Raw genomic sequence first — 19,610 nt, 5'->3', positions numbered from 1 at the left:
GACACCTTCCCCCCCGCCCCAGCTTGTAGGGACTCATGGTCCATGTCAGGGGCCGGCAGACATTTTCTTGTTAAAAATTATCTTCCTCCTTGTGTATTGAGAGACAGACACAGAGAGAGCGCCCATCTGCTGGTTCACTCCTGAGATGCCCGCAACAGCCACGGCTGGGCCAGGCTGAATCCAGGAGCCGGGGACTCCAGCCGGGTCTCCCAATGGGTGGCAGGGGCCCAGCCACCAGGGTCCTCTCTGCCGCCCCCCGGGGCCTGCACTGGCAGGAAGCTGGGGTCAGGAGCAGAGCCGGGAACGGAGCCCAGGCCCTCCGATGTGGGATGCAGGCTCTGGACAGCTGGGCTGAATGCCTGTCCCCCTCCTGTTTCCTTAAAGGGCCAGAGAGTAAATCTTGTGGACGCAGGTCGGGCTGTGCGATCCCTTTTCACAGGACTCAGCTCTTCTGTTGCAATGCAAAGACAGGCAGACAGGATAGAAACAGTGGGCACGGCTGCTTCCGTAAAGCATTATTTACGAATCAGATGTGGGCTTGGCCACTGCTCTCCAAGCCCTGGTCTGCCTGGAGAAGGCTGGGGCAGCCAGCACGGGGCTGTGGGGCAAGGGGCTTTGGAAGCAGAGAGCCCTGGGTTCTGGTCCCGCCGAGTGCCAGCTGTGTGCCAGCCCTGTGCCAGCCGGTGGCCTGAGCGCCGGGTGCACGTGGTGTGCTCTCTGGGCCTCTCTCATCTCTGCAAGTTGACAGTGGGCTGGGTGGGGGTGGGTGAGATGCCCACATCTCGCCTTGGGGTACCTGGGTTCAGTTCCCGGCTCCGGCCCCTGACTCCAGCTCCCTGCTAATGCCGGCCCTGGGGGGCTGGGTGATGACTTGGATGAGTACCTAGCTCCTGGCTTCTGGCCCCTGGCCCCTGGCTTTGGGCTTGGGCCGGCCCCTGGCTTTGGGCTTGGGCCAGCCCCAGCCATTGCAAGTATGCGGAGAGTAAAGTAAGCCAGCAGATGGGCACTCTCCCCCCGTCTCTCTGCCTGTCAGATCAATACACATAAATTTAGGAGGAGATGGGTGGGGCTGAGAGGAGGAGGAGGAGGACCTCATGCCCCCAGCTCGGCGTCAAGCCTGTGGCTTGCCCTTGGCAAGCAGTGGAGACTGCTGTTTGCTAAATAAAGTGATGTATTCAACAGCACCGTGCGGCCACACCTGCTCCTTGTCCCCACCGAGACCTGCTCCTGGCCTCCAGCCTGTGCCTCTGCCAGCATCTCAGGTTGAGTGGGAAGGAGAGAGCCTGAATGGCCTCTGGAGATGGCCTTGACCCTGGCACCACTGCCAGTTCCCGCCAAGGGGCCGCGGGGGTCACTTTGCCCCAGCCCGCCTCAGTTTCTCCATCTGCTGAGTGCTTACAGGTGCCAAATGTTTCTTTTCCTAATATTTATTTGAAAGGCAGAGTTAGAGGGAGAGACAGAGAGAGAGAGGTCTTCCATTCACTGGTTCACTCCCCAAATGACTGCAATGGCCAGAGCTGAGCCAATCTGAAGCCAGGAGCCAGGAGCCTCTTCTGGGTCTCCCACATGAGTACAGGGGCCCAAGCACCTGGGCCATCTTCTACTGCTTTCCCAGGTGCATTAGCAGGGAGCTGGATCAGAAGTGGAGCAGATGGGACTCGAACCAGCACCCATATGGGATGCGGGTGCCACAGGCAGTGGCTTTACCCGCTGTGCCACAGCGCCGGCCCCCATGTCTAGCATTTCTGATGCCTCCTTTGATCCTTATGGACTGAGAACAAAATGCACACCTGACGCCCACCTTCTTAGAGGCGCTGAAACCGGGCAGGGTCTCCTCAGGCTGGGTATGGGGGTGGGGTGGAGGGCGGTGGGCACAGATCACAGAGCAGGGTCTGGCCCGGCGGGAGGGGCACAGCATGGTGGGGATGGGGCTGCTGCTCTAGCCACGCCTCCTGAGCTGCACCACAGATATCCTGGTGGGGGTCGGGCTGGGCTGCCTGCTCCAGCTCTCACGGGGCCACGCCGAGGTCAAGGTGAGTGGCCACAGCTCCCGCTCTCGCCTCCTCCTCCTGGGCCTGGGAGACCAGTTCACACCTCCCAGGAAGAGGGCATGTCTTAATTCATTCTGATTTGCCGAATATTGTGAAAGTCGTGTGCACGTAGGGTTGGAAAAGACATATTCCTTGCACGTTCGCAGAGTGATTAAGATGGGAGAAGGGGAAGAAGGCCCTGGGTGTGGGTCTTGGTCCTGTTACTTAGTCACTGCTGTGTGGCTTTTTTTTTTTTTTTTTTTTTAAGATTTACTTATTTTAATGGAAAGAATGACAGAGAGAAAAGGAGACAGATCTTCCATCTGCTGGTTCCCTCCCCAAATGACCACAATGGTTAGGGCTGTGCCAGGCTGAAGCCAGGAGCCCTGGACTTTTACTGGGTCTCCCACAGGAGTGCAGGAACCCAAACACTTGGGCCACCTGCTGCTGCTTTCCCAGGTGCATTAGCAGGGAGCTGGATCAGAGTGGAGCAGCCAGGAATTGAACTGGCGCCCATATGGGATGCTGGCGCCGCAGATGAAGGCGTAACCTGCCACGCCACAGCGCCGGCCCCTGCTGTGAGGCTCTGAGTGGGTTATGACATCCCTGGGCCTTAGGTTCCTCCCTTGTAAAATGGAGTTGACGACACCTGCATGCATAGGGTAAGGGCCAGGCCGAAGAATGGAGCCCAGCAGTGCCCGCAAGCAGACAGGTCCAACACACGCTGAATGGCAGGGGCTTTTCACCACGTCCGGAGATTTCCTGGGGGCCATGAGACCCCTTGACCTCCCGTGTCCCCAGGGGTGGGGTCCAGACATCTGCACTTTTTAGCTAGCTCCCTGGGGGCCCATGTAGGAAAAACAAGGACTCCACTTGCATGGCTGCTCTTGTTTGTATTTAATTTTTATTACTTTTTGCCGGTGCCGCGGCTCACTAGGTTAATCCTCTGTCTGCGGCGCCAGCACATCAGGTTCTAGTCCCAGTCGGGGCGCCGGATTCTGTCCTGGTTGCTCCTCTTCCAGTCCAGCGCTCTGCTGTGGCCAGGGAGTGCAGTGGAGGATGGCCCAGGTGCTTGGGCCTTGCACCCGCATGGGAGACCAGGAGGAAGCACCTGGCTCCTGGTTTTGGATCAGCGTGGTGCGCCGGCTGCAGCGCGCTGGCCACGGCAGCCATTGGAGGGTGAACCAACGGCAAAGGAAAACCTTTCTCTCTGTCTCTCTCTCTCTCTGTCCACTCTGCCTGTCAAAAAAAATTTTTTTATTACTTTTTGAAAAGTTTTATTTATTTATTTGAAAGAGTTAGAGAGGGAGGGGTCTTCCATCTGCTGGTTCACTGCCCGGATGGCTGCAACAGCCAGGGCTGAGCCAGGCTGCAGCCAGGAGCTTCATCTGTGTCTCCCACATGGGTGGCAGGGGCCCAAGCACTTGGGCCATTTTCTGCTGCTTCTCCCAGGCCATCAGCAGGGAGGGAGCGCTAGATTGGGGTGGAACAGCCAGGATGCAAACTGGCCCCCATATGGGGTGCTGGACAGCAGGCGGCGGCTTTTTTCTGCTACACCACAACGCCAGCCCCAGCTGCTCTCGTTTTCAGTGATTTCTATGAGGCAGAGAGAGAGGATCTTCCATCTTCCGGTTCACTCCCCAAATGCCCACAACAGCCTGAGCTGGGCCAGGCTGAGGCCAGGAGCCTGGAACGCCATCTGGATCACGTGGGTGGCAGGGGCCCGAGTACCTGGGCCATCACTGCTGCCGCCCAGGGTGTGTGTTGGCAAGAAGCAGGAATCGGGAGTGGAGCCCAGACGCAACCCCAGGCACTCCCATGTGGGACACAGGCACCCCACGTGGCGTCTTAGCCACACGCCTGCGGGAGAAGTGGTTCTAGCCCAGGTGGGAGCCCCAGGCTGCAGGGCCGGCAGGAAACAGTGTGGGGTGTCGGAGCGAGCCTCCGCCGGCGAACTTGCCTCTGCCACCTTCCAGATTTTCTAAAGAAGGAATCAGTGCCTTAGGGAATCTGTCTGCTTTAAAATGTTGCATCAGACAATCCACACCCGCTGCGAGGTAGATCGGAGCCCAGGCTGCAAGTAGGCGGACTCCAGCCCCGCATCTCTGGAGGGACTCGAACTCAGAGACCAAGACAGATGAGAATAAGCTGGGGGCAGGGGCAGCACTGGGGGCGGGGACTGTGCTGGGGGCGGGGACGGCGCTGAGGGCGGGCACTGTTGATGGGCACCCAGGCGCCCACCACTTTCTTCCGGGAACATCTCCTGGGATAGACCCCTCCTCAGCCTCTCACTTGGCCATGCCCACAAGCCAGAACCAGGGAAACACCAGGGGCTGGTGTGGCATAGCGGGTAAGCTGTTGCCTATTACGCAGGAATCCCACATGAGCACTGGTTCAAGTCCTGGCTGCTCCGCTTCCAATCCAACTCCCTGCTAATGCTCCTGGGAGTTGGGCCCTGGCAATAGTCACTTCCGGGTCTCCCACATGGGTGCAGGGGTCCAAGGACTTGGGCCATCTTCTATTGCTTTCCCAGGCCATAGTAGAGCTGGATAGGAAGTGGAGCAGCCGGGACTCGAACTGGTGCCCATATAGGATGCCAGCACTGCAGGCGGAAGCTTTACTCGCTATGCCACAGCACTGGCTCCATGAAGAGCTTTTCAGTAGGTGAACATATTTACTGGAAATTCAAGCGTTCCATGTGTGTGTGCTCATGGAGAGAGAGAGAGAGAGAGAGAGAGAGAGAGAGAGAGACGTGTGCCCTTTTCCTCGGCTGCCCTGAGAACAGTGGACACTTTGTCACCATTGTGCAGGCTGAAGCCCAGCTGTGGGCAGGGCCCTACTCGCTCTGAAGGCTCTGGGGAGGACCCTGGCCGGCCTCTCGACTCCTGGCGGCTGCTAGGGTCCCTTGGCCTGTGGCAGCATCCCTCCGAGCTATGCTTCTGCCTTCCGCTGGCCCTGGCCCTGGCCCTGGCCCTCAGAGTCCACATAGATTGTGGATAGTGACCTTTTCTTCAGACACCCTGTATGGGGCGGCAGCATTGTGGCGCAGCAGGTTAGGCCGTCACCTGTGATGCTGGCATCCCCCATAATGCACCTGGGCGTGCAGCCGATGACAACGGCCAAGTCCTTGGGCTCCTACCACCCACTTGGGAGGCCTGGGTGATGCTCCTGGCTTCAGTCTGACCCACCCCTGACCATTTGGGGAGCAAACCAGCAGGTGAAAGACTGTCTCTCTCTAACTCCGCCTTTCAAGTAAAAAAAAAAAAAAAACTTGCAAGGATTTTTCCATTTTAAAAGACTGATTTGAAAGGCAGAGTGATGCAGAGGAGAGAGACCATCCATCCATCTCTGGTTCCCTCCCCAAATGCCTGCAACAGCCAGGGTGGGGCCAGGCCAATGCCAGGAGTCAGGAACTCCTATCCAGGTCTCCCGCGTGGGTGGCAGGATCCCAGGTACTTGGGCCACCCCCACCTGCTGCTTCCCCAGTTGCATTAACAGGGCGCTGGGTCAGAAACAGAGCAGCTGTGGCTCCGACAGGCGGTCTCATGGGATGCCAGTGTCGCAAGTGGCAGTTTAACTCGCTCTGCCACAACACTGGCCCCGATTTTCCCCATTGTAAAAGTTCAGACAGAACAGCTAAAAACAACACCGTGGGCGCTCTGTCCCCACCAGCAGGCTCGGAGCAACACGCTCCACCTGCTTCGTGGTCTCGTTTTCTGACGTCAGCACGGCGTCGCCGTTGCATCAGGCTCAAGCTGAGAGGCCCCCAGGCAGTGGCTGCAGCTGGAAGAGACGTCTCTTTCCCTGCTGGCTGTGGGCCTCGAAGCTGCCCCCACGGGGACATCCTGCAACTGCCGGCCGCTGCTTGTCCGTGGCGGCACGGACGCCCCAAAGCTGCTGGTGGTGACCCAGCCCCTCTCCCGTTCTCCCACAGCTGGAGCCGGATGGACTGCTGGTGTGGGTCCTGGCCGGCGCCCTGGGGCTGAGCCTGGCCATCTCCCTGGTCTCCGTGCCGCTGCAATGCTTCCGGCTCAGCAAGGTCTACGGGCTCTGCCTGCTGCTCTTCTACCTGAGCTTCCTCACCGTGGCCCTGCTCACCGAGTTCCGAGTCATTCACCTGAGGAGTGTGTGACTGAGGGCGCCCGCGGTGGAGGCGGGGTCACGGCCGACAGCAGCGGCGGCAGCTGTGTGCAGGGGGACGGAGTCCCTCCAGCTGCCGCCACCCAGGAGCACTTTGCCAAGGAGCTCTGCTGTGGATGAGGGGTCCCCGGTGGGCACTGCATCCTCCGGGACGGATCTGCAGAGTCCTCCAAGGAGGGGCCATTTGGGAGACCCCCGAAGCGTGCAGGTTGGAGGCACCTGCGGGCAGCCTGGGGTCAGGGCTCCAACAGCTGCCCAGCCTCGGCTCAGAGGACCTGAGCTGCACCGCGTGACGGACATCAGGTGCCGGCCACGTCACCGAGGCCAAGGCCACAGGCCGGAACTGAGGGCAGTGCACTTTACGAGCGCAGTGGCGCGGGCACGCGGCACAGTCTGGCCCAGGCTTCCTCTAGAGTCGTGCAGCGGGCGTGGCGCAGCCTCGCTGCTCGGGCGCCCCCAGCTGCAGGACAGGAGGCCGTGGGCTGTGCCCTGTGCCTACCTCAGGGGGCGCCCGGGGCCTGCGCGTTCCGGGGAGGGCCGAGGATTGCTGCCCGGGGCCCTCTTGCCGCCGGCAGTGCCCCCAGCTCGCTTACGCCGGCGGCGGAGCGAGAGAGCGCACTGTCCATCCCGCGTCCAGCGAGTGATTAAACATTTCAACAGACAGCACTGGGCCACTGCCTCAGGGGGTGGGGCGGGGGCAGAGTCACGAGGCAGCAGCCGGGGTTACAAAGCAGAGGTTCTTTATTAATATGCCAGATATCAGGGGCACGGGGTTTCTGGGTAACAAATCAGCAATGTACAAAACCTTACAGCGCTGCTCCCGCGATCCGTACAAAATGATTGTCAGCGTGGTGTGCAGTAAGGCTGGGGCCAGGCGGTCCCCTCCCCCACACCCGGGGTGGGGGCACAGGGCCGTCACTGCCCTGCCAGGCTGTGACGTGGGGGTGAGGGCCTTCAGAGCTCAGACCCCGGGGGCTCTGTCCCCTGCTCAGCAGGCGAGTTTGGGGTCAGTGTGTCCCAAACGAGATGACAAGGGCACCCCCACTGCCCGCTCGCCCAGCCGGCGCTGGCTGACCCCAGGGCCTTTCCCAGGCAGGGCCGGGGGAGGGGGCTGGGTGGGTTCATGGCTGTGAGTCGGGCGCAGACCACCCCCCCCCTGCGGCCAGCCCTGGGGTAGAGGGGGGGCGAGGGGGAGGCCCGGGGCCTCCTCCAGGAGCTGCCACTTGACCCGTGCTTCCAAAATGCCCGTTTCAATACACAGAACCCCAAAGGCACGCAGTTGTGCAAAAAAAAGTTCCTTCTTTGAGAGGGGAAGGCTGTGGCTCGTGGCGAGAGAGGACCGCGCGGCTCCCGCGCCCTGCGGGAATCAGTGGTTCTCAGGGACCCTAGACCCCCATAGCCGCCCTTGCATCGGCTGGGGGAGGGCTGGGGGGCAAGCCAATGTCTATTGCCCACCTTCCAACCCCAGGGGGCAGCGAGGCCCCCATGCAGCTCCCCCACCCCCTTCACCCCAGTCCCGCTCAGACTCTCGCGCCCAGTCCTGCCTCCGCTATGACCTGCGCATGCGTACAGAGCTCCCTGAGGCCCCCGGGGACTGCGTCACTGGGTGTCCAGCGGAGCCTGCTTCTGCACCAAGCACTACACTGAAAACCTGGGCTGGGCTGAGTGCCCAAGCCGGCCTCGAGTCCAGGGAGGGCGGGCGGCTCCTAAGGAGAAGAGGGACCAGTGCAGGTGGGTGTCCCCTGTGCTCCGCCGCCGTCGGCTGCCCCCCACATGCACCTGTACAGGACCTGCTCTTGTCGTCACACAACCCTCAGTTAACCAAACATCCGTCTGCTTCAACAGGTAAAGCCACAGGACGGGGGCTTAGGCAGCCCAGGGTGGGGACTGGCCAGGGGTCAGGGCCATCGGCCCGGTCTCCCACCGCCCCTCCTTGCTCGCGGGGCTTGGATCCTTGCATGAGGCCACTGGAGAAGGATTTCCAGCCATGGGGACAACACCAAAGACGCCCGGGAGAGACAGCTGTGGAGCCAGGGGCCCATCCTCCGTGCAGTCTCCCACAGGAACCGACCGCGTGGGAGGCCGCACCCCTCAAGCATTGGTCCCCAAAGGGAACGCCTAGGATGTGGCCATGGAGTGGTTTTGTCCCTAAAGCCAGACACGGAGCCCTGGGCTGTGAGCGGGTGGGCCTGACGGTAGCAGCAGGAAGTCGGGGCTGGGCCTGGCCTGGCAAGGGCGGGCCCATGACAAAGGCCACCCCTGTGGACAGGGGGCACAGTCCACGCCAGTGGTCATCTTGGCCGGGGGTTTCTGGAACGTTGCACATTCGGAAGGGCTTGCTGGGGCCTGACCCCCACCTGCCCGACTTCTGCAGTGAAAGAATACGGGACAAGGCGGCTGCAGACCGAGCCCCACCTGCCCTGGTCTCGCGCTCAGTATGGACGTGTGCGGGACGACTCCATCCGTTGCGGTGAGATCCTGCCGTGGTGTTATTGCATAGAAGACGCGGCTGGCGCAGGTGGGGCTAGGTGACGGTCTGGGCGCGCTGGCGGCTGCCTGGGGGCTGCTGGGCGGCAGGCGCGGCGCTGCCGGGCGGCTGGTGCTGTTCCTCCTGCTCCCGGGCGTGCTCCTCGTACCACTCCTGGGGCAGACGGCAGGTGGGGGCTGAGGGCCCCACCCCATCCCAGCCTGCCACTGCCACCCAGCAGCAGGGGTCACACAGCCTGCGCAGGGCCGGGGAGGGGGCCGCCCAGGACAGAGGGGACAGGAGCAGCCAGCGGGGACAGAAACCCCAACCCGCCTGGCGTGCGTGGCTCAACATGGGACCGCCCGCCAATACTCAGGCGAGGATGAACTCGGGGGGGTGGACACGCTGCGTGGACACGTGTCCCCTCTCAAGCAAGGGCCGGGCAGTAACAATTTGTCACCCAGAAAGGGCCTCCTGCAGGGGACCCTGTTGAGCTCAGAGGAGCTGCGTTCCCGCTTGGACCCGATGGTTGAGAGCCCCATCCGGCATTTTGGGAAAAACCGAATGGCTCCCCCTGCTGTGTCGTCAGGTCTTAGGACCAGGGACCAGGGCGTTTGGGTGATTGAGGAATTGAAAAGTGCACCGCAGTTTTAAGGAATCTGAACCCCAGACCTTAGAGCTTAAGGAATAGTCCAGAGACGGCCTAGCGCTGTGCAGATGGGGAAACTGAGGCCTGGCAGGGAGGGCAGCGCGGGCAGCACCCCCTTCTGCCAGCCGCCTGCGAGTGTGACCTCCCGTGGTCCCCACCGCCCAGGGTCAGACCAGGAATGGAACGCAGGCCAGGGCCTGTGGTGCCACAGCTCACTCCTGCGAGCATGACCTCCCGTGGTCCCCACCGCCCAGGGTCAGGCCAGGAATGGAACGCGGGCCGGGGCCTGTGGTGCCACAGCACACTCCTGCGAGCGTGACCTCCCGTGGTCCTCACCGCCCAGGGTCAGGCCAGGAATGGAACGCGGGCTGGGGCCTATGGCGCCACAGCACAACCCCTGCGGATCTGCCCGAGGGACCCACTGAAGTCCCAGTCACCCTCAGGAATGGTGGGCGGGCAAGGACTTGGGCTCCACCGTGTCAGGGGGACGGAGGGACTCCCAGCTGTGGCCAGCAGAGGAGACCCTTCCCTAGGGACCTGGCAGGGATGGCAAAGTGCTGGTCCCTGGTCCCCGTGGCTGCCCTGCAACATCTACTCAGAGACAAGGATCAGGAGACTGTGCAAGAAAATATTGACTTCTCTCTTACAAAAAACAAAAACCAACCCACGCGGGCGGGCAGGCAGCGCAGGCTTACCCGGGGGGTCAGGTCTGGGCTGGAAGTGGGAGGAGCCGGTGGCCACCTCCTGCCCTCCCTCCGCTGGTTTTTCCACTTCCTGGGAGCCTGCAGCTCTGGCTCAGAGGAAGGGGTGGAGGGGAGCGCTGGGCAGAACCCCTGCACCCCTCCCAGGGCGGCGCTGGGGCCAGGGCACGCATGCGCGGCCAGGGGCTCCTACCTGGATCTCCTCCTGGTACATCTTCAGGCTCAGGTCGCTTTTGGTCCTTGATCTCCGCCCCAGAAACACCAGGGAATTTTGCTGCGCAAGAGCAGAGGCTGTGGGCTCGGCTGCGGCTGCGCACGGCGCGGGCCCCACCCCGCAGGGCTCTGAGAGGCTGCGCCAGCGCACGCCTCCACCGCTCACCTGGTACCTCTCCATCTGGGCCAGGGTCTCGAGCAGCCGGGCGACGTCCGAGGCGGCCCCTCGCCCCTCCCGGTAGAGCTCCAGCACAGTGACCAGCTCCTCTTTGGAGATTTCCTTCTCCAGGGTGATGCCGTCGTCAACTGCAGGGACCGGGGGACCCTGGGCTGAGCCCCAGCCTTGCGCATGCGCATGTTTAACCTCCGCCTCCCTGCGGGCCCTGGAGGGAACCCCCTTGGCCCATCCCCATCTCCCCACCCTCCCTACACTGGGCGCCAGGAGCCCGTAGGGACAGCGGTTTTGGGAGGGAGTCTCCCTCCTCGCAGCAAGAAACAGGCCCAGGGAGGCCGGTGTCATGGTGCAGCAGGCTAAGTGCCCCAAGCGATCCCCCATCCTAATTCTGGATCCCTGCTGCTCTACTGCTGATCCAGCTCCTACCGCACGTGGGAAAGCGGCGGGATGACCCCTGCACCACGTGGGAGACTCAGATGGACTTGCTGGCCCCTGGCTTTGGCCCGGTCCACCCTTGGCTGTTGAATCCATTTAGGGACTGGACCAGTGGATGGAAGATCTTTGTGTCTGTCTCTGTCAGTCTGCCTTTCAAATAAATAAATCTTTTTTTTTTTTTTTTTTTAAGTTAATGGGGGGCCAGAGCTGTGGCATGGCATATGAAACTGCTGCCTGCAGTGCTGGCATCCCATATGGGCGAAGGTTCGAGTCCCGGCTGCTCCACTTCCCATCCAGCTCTCTGCTATGGTCTGGGAAAGCACTGGGAGATGCCCCAAGTCCTTGGGCCCCTGCACCCATGTGGGAGACCCCGAAGAAGCTCCTGGCTTCAGATCAAGTCAGCTCTGGCAGTGGCAGCCAATTGGGGAGTGAACCAGCAGGTGGAAGACCTCTCTCTCTGTCTCTGTCTCTGTCTTGCTGTCTGTAACTTTGCCTCTCAAATAAATAAAATCTTTAAATAAAAAGAAAGAAATTGGCCCGAGAGCCTGATATGACAGAGACTTGGGAAAAGTAGCACTGGGCGTGGGGCGGAACTGGGGCGGAGCCCTGGGAAGGCTCTGGGAAGGAGGCCGTCACTGGCTCTGCTCGGCCACGCTGTGCCGGAGCGCGGTGTGCCCCTGTGGTGAGCGGGTTCACACCCTGGAACGAGCCCATGGCTTAGAAATGTGGAGACGCAACAGCTCCGAGCTGCAGGTCTCAGGGAGAGCTGGGGCGAGGAGGCCAAAGGGCTGCTGGGTAATTCTCTGCTCCACCCTCTGCCAACTAGGACACACGCCGTCTATTCTAAAATTACACCATGGGCCTTTCTCCATCACGAAATATTTGAAAATCAGTGCAAATCAGAGGCCTGGCAAGGCAAACCAGATGAATGAGCTGAGCTGCCGGGGGCTGGACGGCCCGCAGACACACAGACAGGCAGGCAATGCCTGGGAGGCGGCTCCTGGCACCCACCTTCCGAGTCCTGATTCTTGCGGTTGTAGTTCATCCGGAAGACGAAGGCCTCAAGGATGAAGGCCACGATGATGGTCATGACCACCTGGTGGGGAGGGCAAGGGGGGGGGTGCAGAGTCAGCGGCCCCGCCGGACAAGGAGCAGCTTGAGCTGCGGCGAGTGCAGGCGAGCACTGGGGAGGGCGCCGGGCCCGCGCCTACCATGGTCACGATGTAGAAGGTCATGAAGTAGAGGCGGCTCCAGTGGGAGGTCTGGGCGGTGACGCCTTCCTGGAGGAGGAGGGAGGCAGCCGGTGAGCGAGCGCCAGGGCCGCGCCAGCCAATGTCCACTCAGGCCACCCATGCCCGGCTCTGTGGCCCCTTCCCCGATTTGCCTTTGGTGGCAGGGGACAGAGGAGAGGCCCTGGCTCCCTGGGGCTGCAAATTCCTCTGTGTGGCATAAGCCGTGGGTGCTGGGCGGTGCCCAGGACAGGAGCCAAGTGTGGGGGGTGGGGCTGGGAGCGCCTAAGGCAAGGATATAGCTTGCCCATGACCCTCACCACGCGGTTTCCTGACCGAGAAGTCACCTCCCCTGGGGTACAGAGACCAGGCCCATTGGCCTCTCCTGGGACAAAAGCCAAGGCCAGCAGATGCTGGGAGGGTGGCTCCAGCAGAAAACCGACCCAGTGGGAGTGGGACCCCGCGGCCTGCAGTGGGCAGGACGAGCCCCGCAGCCCTCCCTGGGTGGCCTCGGGGGCCGCCCGAGCCCCTTACCATGATGATGTACCAGTTGTTGACAACGGTAAGCTCGAACAAAGTCACTGCCGGGGGTGGGGTGGGGGGACAGAGAAGTGTCTCAGAGCGCCTGCTTCAAGTGGCCTCTCCACTCAGCCCACGGGCCACAGGGGCCCGCCCCAGGCCCTGTCCCCCAGGGGGTGCAACCTCTGCCTCACCAGGCGGGGGTCCGGGAGGAGCATCCACACCTCACTCAGTGCAGACCTGGGGTCCCTGGGGGCTCTCGCTCCTCCTGTGCGGCTGGGGCTGGCAGGGCCACTTCCCTCCCCCTCCCCCTCCTCCCGCAGGCCTCTCCATGGAATGAGGGCAGGGGATGACGGAGCAGCGTCTGAGCCGGGGGGTGCAGGGCCCGTGGCAGACTGGCACAGTCAGGCCCCTCCAGCTGAAAGGGACAGGTGTCTGGCAAAGGAGTCAGCCCTGGAGGCTGAGGGAGCCCTGGATGCGGCCCAGGCCGCCCGCACCGCCTGGGAGGCGTGGCCATCGGCTCGGGACAGGGCTGAGGCTGCAGCCGGGGACACGGCCCCTCACCAAAGCTGTTGAGGATGTTGTCAAAATTGTTGAGATAGTAGTAGCCTTCCTCCACGACGGTCTTGTTGCCCACAGTGTGGTTGAGCCAGCGGTAGGCGTCTGCCACGGTGCTGGCACTGGCCGAGAAGGTGGAGGGGGCGGAGGGAGGGTCACGAGACCGCTGGCTTCCCCCCAGCCTCCCCCTCCTCCCCCACTGCTAGGTTTCTCTGCTGTGGGGGAGGGGACAGAGCCAAGGGCCTCCTCCATGTGTGCCTGGCTGGGACCTGCTCTGGAAGGGCTGAGCCCAGGACAGGGAGAGTCCTCCACCCGCGTCTCCCACGTGGGTGCGGGGACCAAGCACTTGGGCCATCTTTTACTACTTTCCCAGGGAGCTGGATGGGAGCAGCCGGGACTCGAACAGGTGCTTCTGTGGGACGCAGGAGGTGGTTTAACCCGTTGCATCCCAGCGCCCGCCCCAGGGAGAACCCTTCCCCGGTGCCGTGCCGAGTGAGCCCTGAGCCTGACGGGGCTGCCGTGTGTTGAGGTCGTGCCGTCACTCGGCAGCTGGCCTGTCAGAATGCATGCCACTGCTTCTACAAGCCTAGAGCTCGCTCCGAGGGTCGGGAACGTGTCCCCTGAGAAGCTCCGCGGGGACTCTGGGGCGCCCTGCAGAGTGGGACCCACGGCCCCAGGCTGCTCATTCCAGCTCAGCTCAGCACTCAGCCCGCTCCCGGCGTCTTCGTAAGCTGTCTCTTGGCCACGTGGCCCAGAGCAGATGAGGACACTGTCCGTGGACTGTGCCGTGGGTGGCTTGGGAGGAGTGGAGGTGGGGCGGAGGCAGCCACGGGAGCCTTTGCTCCTCTCTGTCCCAGCATCGTCCCGCTGCACGTCCGTCTGTCCCACCCTCCCCCCGTCCTGGAGAGGAGTGGGCAGAAGCCACAGGGTTCCAGGATGCTGGCACCAGCCCGGGGGAAGCTGATGGAGACCTGATGGGGCCGTGGTCCCTGGGCCCTGCCTGGGGACAGTGAGCTCACCTGGGCACCCTCACCTAGCTCCCCGCACTGCTCGGAGGCCTGACCACAAAGCCAAACAGCCCCAGGGTCCCCGAGCGCCAGGCTGCCCTGGGGCCGAGGGCTACTGGGTGCGGCAGGACCGGGGCACACTCACTTGCAGCAGTTGGGGTAGAGGATCCCATAGAAGAATTCCATGCCCACGATGGCAAAGGAGTAGTAGAAGATGAGCAGGGTGAGGGCCAGGCTGGGAGGAGGTCAAAGGCACAGCGCGGTTTAGGGCCAGCCGGGCGGGAGCCTGACCCCCTGAGCGGACTGCAGGGCCACGCGCCCCTAGCCGGTGACCAACGGCAAAGTGCCTGCAGGGAGGGGCTCGAGGCTCAGGACCCTACAGCCAGACGCCCCCGGGCGAGAGAGCAGCCCCTTCCCTGTGGACAGACACAGTAAGCGAGGCGACAGCTCCCTGCCCTCTCCTATGTTTGAGAGGGAAGTGGTGCCGGGCAGACCTGCGCGCTCAATGCCCCGTCTCCTCCGAGACCCTCTGGCCCGACACCAGGCCTCTCGGGGACGCCTCCTCTCCCCCTGCAGCCACCCCGCGGCCCGCCCCTCTGGGGCACAGGCCTCCCGCGGGCAGTACCTGGCCATGCGAGGCAGCAGCTCAAACATGGTGTCCAGCACGTTGCGGTAACGCCTCTTCAGCTTAAACAGCCTGGGCAAGGGGTAGGCAGAGGTCACGGACGGGCGCAGGGGTGAGGCTCAGCCCCTCCTCCAGAATCTGCTACTGCCCAGCGCGTCTCGCACACCAGCCCGCAACGGGAGAGGCCAAGTGGGCTCTCGTCCACCCCTCGGAGCCGCCAGTGCAGCCCTGGGCTCCGGGAATTCCTGTGTGTGTGTGTGAGGCAAGGCACGGGGCAGCCCCAGGACGCTGGAGGTCAGGCCTGTGTGAGGGGAGTGGCAGCGGCTCCCCCACAGTTTACAAATGGAGCAGGTAGGCCGGCGCCGCGGCTCACCAGGCTAATCCTCCGCCTAGCGGCACCGGCACACCGGGTTCTAGTCCCGGTCGGGGCGCCGGATTCTGTCCCGGTTGCCCCTCTTCCAGGCCAGCCCTCTGCTGTGGCCAGGGAGTGCAGTGGAGGATGGCCCAGGTGCTTGGGCCCTGCACCCCATGGGAGACCAGGAAAAGCACCTGGCTCCTGGCTCCTGCCATCGGATCAGCGCGGTGCGCTGGCCACAGCGTGCTGGCCGCGGTGGCCATTGGAGAGTGAACCAACGGCAAAGGAAGACCTTTCTCTCTCTTTCTCTCTCTCTCTCACTGTCCACTCTGCCTGTCAAAAAAAAAAACCAAAAAAAACAAATGGAGCAGGTAGCTTAGGGAGGGGCCGGGCAAAGAGGGACACAGAGGTCCCCAGGGCCAGTGGCAGCGCAGGAGGGAGGGGCCCCGCCCCAGGCCACCCCTAGGCAAGGATGCCAGGGGCTCCCTCTAGAGGTGCCGCCCAGGGCCAGGGACCAGCCCCCAAGCCCTGGAGCGGGGAGGGCGTGAGCAGGGCAGGTGCATGGGTCTCTGGCGGTCCCTGGGAAGAAGGCCCCCCTCCGTGGGCTCCACACCCTCTGCAGGGGGTCCCATCTGAGCTCGCAGGCACAGGCACAGGCGGGGGGCCCTGTGGTGCTCCCCCAAGGGCAACGTCAGTGACTCCAGCAGGTGGGTCCCCTGGCTCATTCTGGGTCACTCTGGCGGCCACACCCAGGGCCTTCCCCCAGCCTGTCTGCCCCTGCTGACCCCAGGCCCAAGTCACCACCTGAGCAGCTGTAGAGGCCGCAGGACCACTATGAAGTAGAAGGGCTCCATGTCGAGGGCCCAGGCCAGCAGCCCCAGGAAGGCGAACACCGTGACGGAGAAGTCGAAGCTGGAGGCGGCGAGAGAGACCGGGGTCCGTCAGGGACGGGGGCCTCCCGCACACCCACGCACTCGCCCCACCCTGCTCTCGGCCCCTTCCCAGGGAGCCCGGACCCCCACCACCGCACAGACAAGAGCATGCCAGGCAGCGCGTGCCTCGGCCAGCTCCCTCCTGCCGCCTCGGTCCTAGTTACCGCGCCCACCTTGGGGTCCACCGCGTCACTCCCTGGGACCCCTCCCCCCCAGCCCCCACCACGGGCCTGCTCAGCTCCTAACACCAGAGGCCCCTGGGGAGCTGCCTGGAGGGCGGCCCAGGCCCAGCCGGACCCAGGGACCGCCTCCCGGGGCTCCCGGGTTGGTTTATTATTAGCCTGCTCGTCTCTGCTGACCCAGGACCTCGTGAGGGCGCCTGACAGCAGGGGTGAGGCCGCCCGAGCGCTCACCAAGGGGATGCTAGACCCTTCTCCGGGGGCGTGGTTTCAATGGAGAAGTCAGGGAGGGCAAATCAGCCGCAGGGGACTCGAGCTCATTTCCCGGGGCGGGGGGGGGGGGGGGGAGCGGTGGCTGGCGCGGGCACCTGAGAGATGTCAGATGGGCGCCTGGCCCTGGCGGGGCCTGAGCCACAGGCAGAGCCGATGCGGGGAGGCAGAGGGCACAGCCAGAGCCCAGACCCCCGGATGCAGGGGCAGGCGGGGAGGGGAGCGGAGCGGGCGGTCACGGGCGCCCTGGCCATGGGGGGGGGGGGGGGGGCACGTGGTGCACTTACAGGTTCCAGCCGGAGGACAGGTACTCCACGGGGCCCAGGCCGGCCACCTTCAGGAACAGCTCCACCCCGTAGACTGCAGACAGCAGGAGGCGGTCAGCCGCAGCCCCGTGCCCTCCCTCGGCCCGGTCCGGCATGGTCTGCCCTCAGAGCCTCCGCCACAGTCTCCTGCGTTCCCCTCAGCCCCCTCCCCAAGACGGAGCTAGGCCCCAACCCCACCTTCACGGCCAGCGCCGGTGCTCTGGTGGCGGCGGCCAGTAGCGCCGCGGGCTTAGGAAGGGAAATGCTCCCTCCCTGTCTCGGGTGATGGCCCGGCGCCCACCCGGCCACCCTACAGACATGTCCTGGGCACATCGTCCGGGCCAGGCTGGCACCAGAGTGACAAGGAAGTGGCGGATGACCACGTGGTGAGTTCTGTGACACTTGGTTTCAACGGATGGCGAGGACAGGCAGAGAGGGGCGCTGGGCAAAGGCAAGACGCTGGCGGAGGTCAGAGGCCCAGCCCTGGGGAGCACCACACTGTTCAGGAGGGCTGGGTGTGGCGGGAGGGCCCGGGACTGGGAGGAGAGGAAAGTAGGGGGGCGAGAGAAGGGACAGGGCCTGGAGTGGTGGTTGAGCCGCGGCTTGGACGCCCGTATCCTACACCCAAGCGCCTGGCTTGGGTCTCTGCTCTGCCTTCAGGGCCGCTTCCTGCTAACGCACACCCTGGGAGGCAGCAGGTGGCGGCCAACTACCTGGATTCCCGCCTCCCACACCAGTTCCCGCTGCTGTGGGCATCTGGGGGGTGAACCAGCCAATGCAAGATTTGTCTCTCTCTCAAAACAGAGGTAAGCCAAAAGGAGCCACATCCAGGACCTGGCCTTGAGCCATAGGACCCAGGAGAACCCCAAGAGAGTTTGACTCAGGGGCGAGATGGAATCCAGTTGAGCCTGTGGGATTCCTGACCCAAGCGCAATTCTCCTAACCCGTGTTGAAAATAAGCCACCCAACCAAAGCACACCAGCTACTTACTAGTGAGAAAGACGAGGTAACTCCAGGGCACGTGCTTGGAGAAGAAGTTCCCACCTGTGAGAGGGAGGAGGGGCAGCTGCAGAGGCCGGCAGGTGTGCGGCCAGGTCCCCCCCGCCCCCGGCAGCTGCAGAGGCCGGCAGGTGTGCGGCCAGGTCCCCCCCGCCCCCGGCAGCTGCAGAGGCCGGCAGGTGTGCGGCCAGGTCCCCCCTGCCCCCGGCAGCTGCAGAGGCCGGCAGGTGTACGGCCAGGTCCCCCCCCCCCGCTGAGGCTCACCCTTCAGCATGAATGTCTCCACGAGGATCCAGACCCCGTTCACTGCCACCACCAGGTCTGAAACAGACATGCCCGTGAAAGACCCAGAAGGCACGGCGGGCTGGGAAATCTGAGGTCACAGCCGCAGTGCCCGCCTCCCTTCTGGGAAGCTCTGGGGGAGCAGAGCGCGGGGCTGCGCCACACCCCCACTCCATGGGGGGCTTCCACTCAGTGCTCTTCCCACAGGAGCTGGACCTAGCCGTGCCCACTTGGAACACAGCTACAAATGTCTAAAAACACCCTCTCGGGGCCGGCGCTGTGGCACAGTGGGTAAAGCCTCCGCCTGTGAGGCCGGCATCCCATACGAGAGCCAGTTCGAGTCCCGGCTGCTCCACTTCTGATCCAGCTCTCTGCTAACCTGCCTGGGAAAGCAGCGGAGGATGGCTCGAGTGCTTGGGCCCCTGCCACCCATGTGGGAGACCCAGAAGCAGCTCCTGGCTCCTAGGTTCAGTCTGGCCCAACTCAGGCCGTTGTGGCCATTTGGGGAGTAAACCAGGAGGTGGAAGATTTCTCTCTCTGGCTCTGCCTCCTTTTCTAACTCTGCCTTTCAAATAAAAAATACAAATAAATAAGTAAAAGCGCCCTCTCTGTAGGCACAGCAATTAAGAAGCTTCAGTGGGGGTTGGCGTCGTGGCACAGTGGTTCAGAGGCCACTACTGATGCCAGCATCCCACGTGAATCCCGGCTGCTCCACTTCTGCTCCAGCTCCCTGTTAATGCTCCTGGGAAGGCAGCGGAGGATGGCCCAAGTGCTTGGGCCCTGCACTCCATGTGGGAGACCCAGATAGAGTTCTGGGCCCCTGGCTTCAACTTGGCCTAGTCCCGGCTGTTGTGGGGGAGTGAACCAGCCGATGGAAGATCTTTCTCTCTCTGTCACTCCGCCTTTCAAATAGATAAGTCTTTAAAGATTATATTTTTTTAAAAAAAAAAAAGATGTTTTAGTAAACCCTGTAAGTTACTCCAAGTTGGTGTAAAGATGGACAAATATAAAACAGGTTTGAGCCCTGGGAAGATCTGCCTTCTGCCAGAGGTGTCTGATTTTCCAGTGACAGCAGTGCTGCAATGTCGTGGCCTCTCTCCCGCCAACCCCTCTTCCAGGGACCCACCCTGAGGCGACTTCCTGCTGTGCCATCGGTGCTACGAGACCCCAGAAATGACCCAGGGACCTAAGGACCCAGCGACTGTCTCAGGGGCCGGCAGCGTCAGAGGGAAGGGAGGCACGTGTATCCGTTACCGCGCCACGACCTCGGGGACACAGGGGTCATGGAAAGAAGTGAGGCAGACGACCTGGGCGCCAAGTTCACGGCTGTCAGGACAGGGAGATGGGGCATTCCCTGCACCTAGGCAGAGCTCTTAGAGGCTGGCAGGCTCGGCCACAGTAGAACTCAAACACGGGGGACACGGTGGGGCTTTCCTCCAACCTGCCCTGAGTAGATCTCATTTATAATCTGACCCGGAACTCTATAAATAGGATTTCTACAAAAAATTAAAAGCAATTTCCCCAAGTCCAGGATAAATGA

At 62.8% G+C, this 19,610-nt stretch overlaps 2 protein-coding genes across 16 annotated transcripts in view; one reads left to right on the top strand and one right to left on the bottom strand.

The window, feature by feature from the left end:
- SLC8B1 (solute carrier family 8 member B1) overlaps positions 1–6,833 on the top strand; it is a 30,671-nt gene extending 23,838 nt beyond the window's left edge. For 3 of the 9 annotated variants that reach the window (XM_070066252.1, XM_070066248.1, XM_070066249.1), the window contains 2 exons: positions 1,969–2,033; positions 5,965–6,833. In XM_070066252.1, coding sequence (XP_069922353.1) covers positions 1,969–2,033; positions 5,965–6,162 — 263 coding nt within the window. In that variant the 3' untranslated portion in view covers positions 6,163–6,833. Of the gene's footprint in view, positions 1–1,968; positions 2,034–4,066; positions 4,695–5,964 lie in introns of those variants that run through there. The other 6 variants (XM_070066253.1, XM_070066250.1, XR_011385281.1 and 3 more) reach the window with 5 other exon arrangements.
- Positions 6,834–6,893: 60 nt separating this feature from the next.
- TPCN1 (two pore segment channel 1) overlaps positions 6,894–19,610 on the bottom strand; it is a 58,945-nt gene continuing 46,228 nt past the window's right edge. For all 7 annotated transcript variants that reach the window (XM_051826580.2, XM_051826581.2, XM_070066247.1 and 4 more), the window contains 13 exons: positions 18,053–18,109; positions 17,780–17,833; positions 16,772–16,844; positions 15,908–16,015; positions 14,749–14,820; positions 14,269–14,358; positions 13,123–13,238; positions 12,574–12,620; positions 12,022–12,090; positions 11,822–11,906; positions 10,367–10,506; positions 10,181–10,261; positions 6,894–8,811 (listed from right to left, as the gene is read on the bottom strand). In XM_051826580.2, coding sequence (XP_051682540.2) covers positions 8,695–8,811; positions 10,181–10,261; positions 10,367–10,506; positions 11,822–11,906; positions 12,022–12,090; positions 12,574–12,620; positions 13,123–13,238; positions 14,269–14,358; positions 14,749–14,820; positions 15,908–16,015; positions 16,772–16,844; positions 17,780–17,833; positions 18,053–18,109 — 1,109 coding nt within the window. In that variant the 3' untranslated portion in view covers positions 6,894–8,694. The remainder of the gene's footprint in view (positions 8,812–10,180; positions 10,262–10,366; positions 10,507–11,821; positions 11,907–12,021; positions 12,091–12,573; positions 12,621–13,122; positions 13,239–14,268; positions 14,359–14,748; positions 14,821–15,907; positions 16,016–16,771; positions 16,845–17,779; positions 17,834–18,052; positions 18,110–19,610) is intronic.

This window comes from Oryctolagus cuniculus, chromosome 21 (assembly GCF_964237555.1).
Source record: "Oryctolagus cuniculus chromosome 21, mOryCun1.1, whole genome shotgun sequence".
In the NCBI taxonomy this organism is placed as follows: domain Eukaryota; kingdom Metazoa; phylum Chordata; class Mammalia; order Lagomorpha; family Leporidae; genus Oryctolagus; species Oryctolagus cuniculus.
This window is presented reverse-complemented; position numbering and strand designations above follow the sequence as displayed.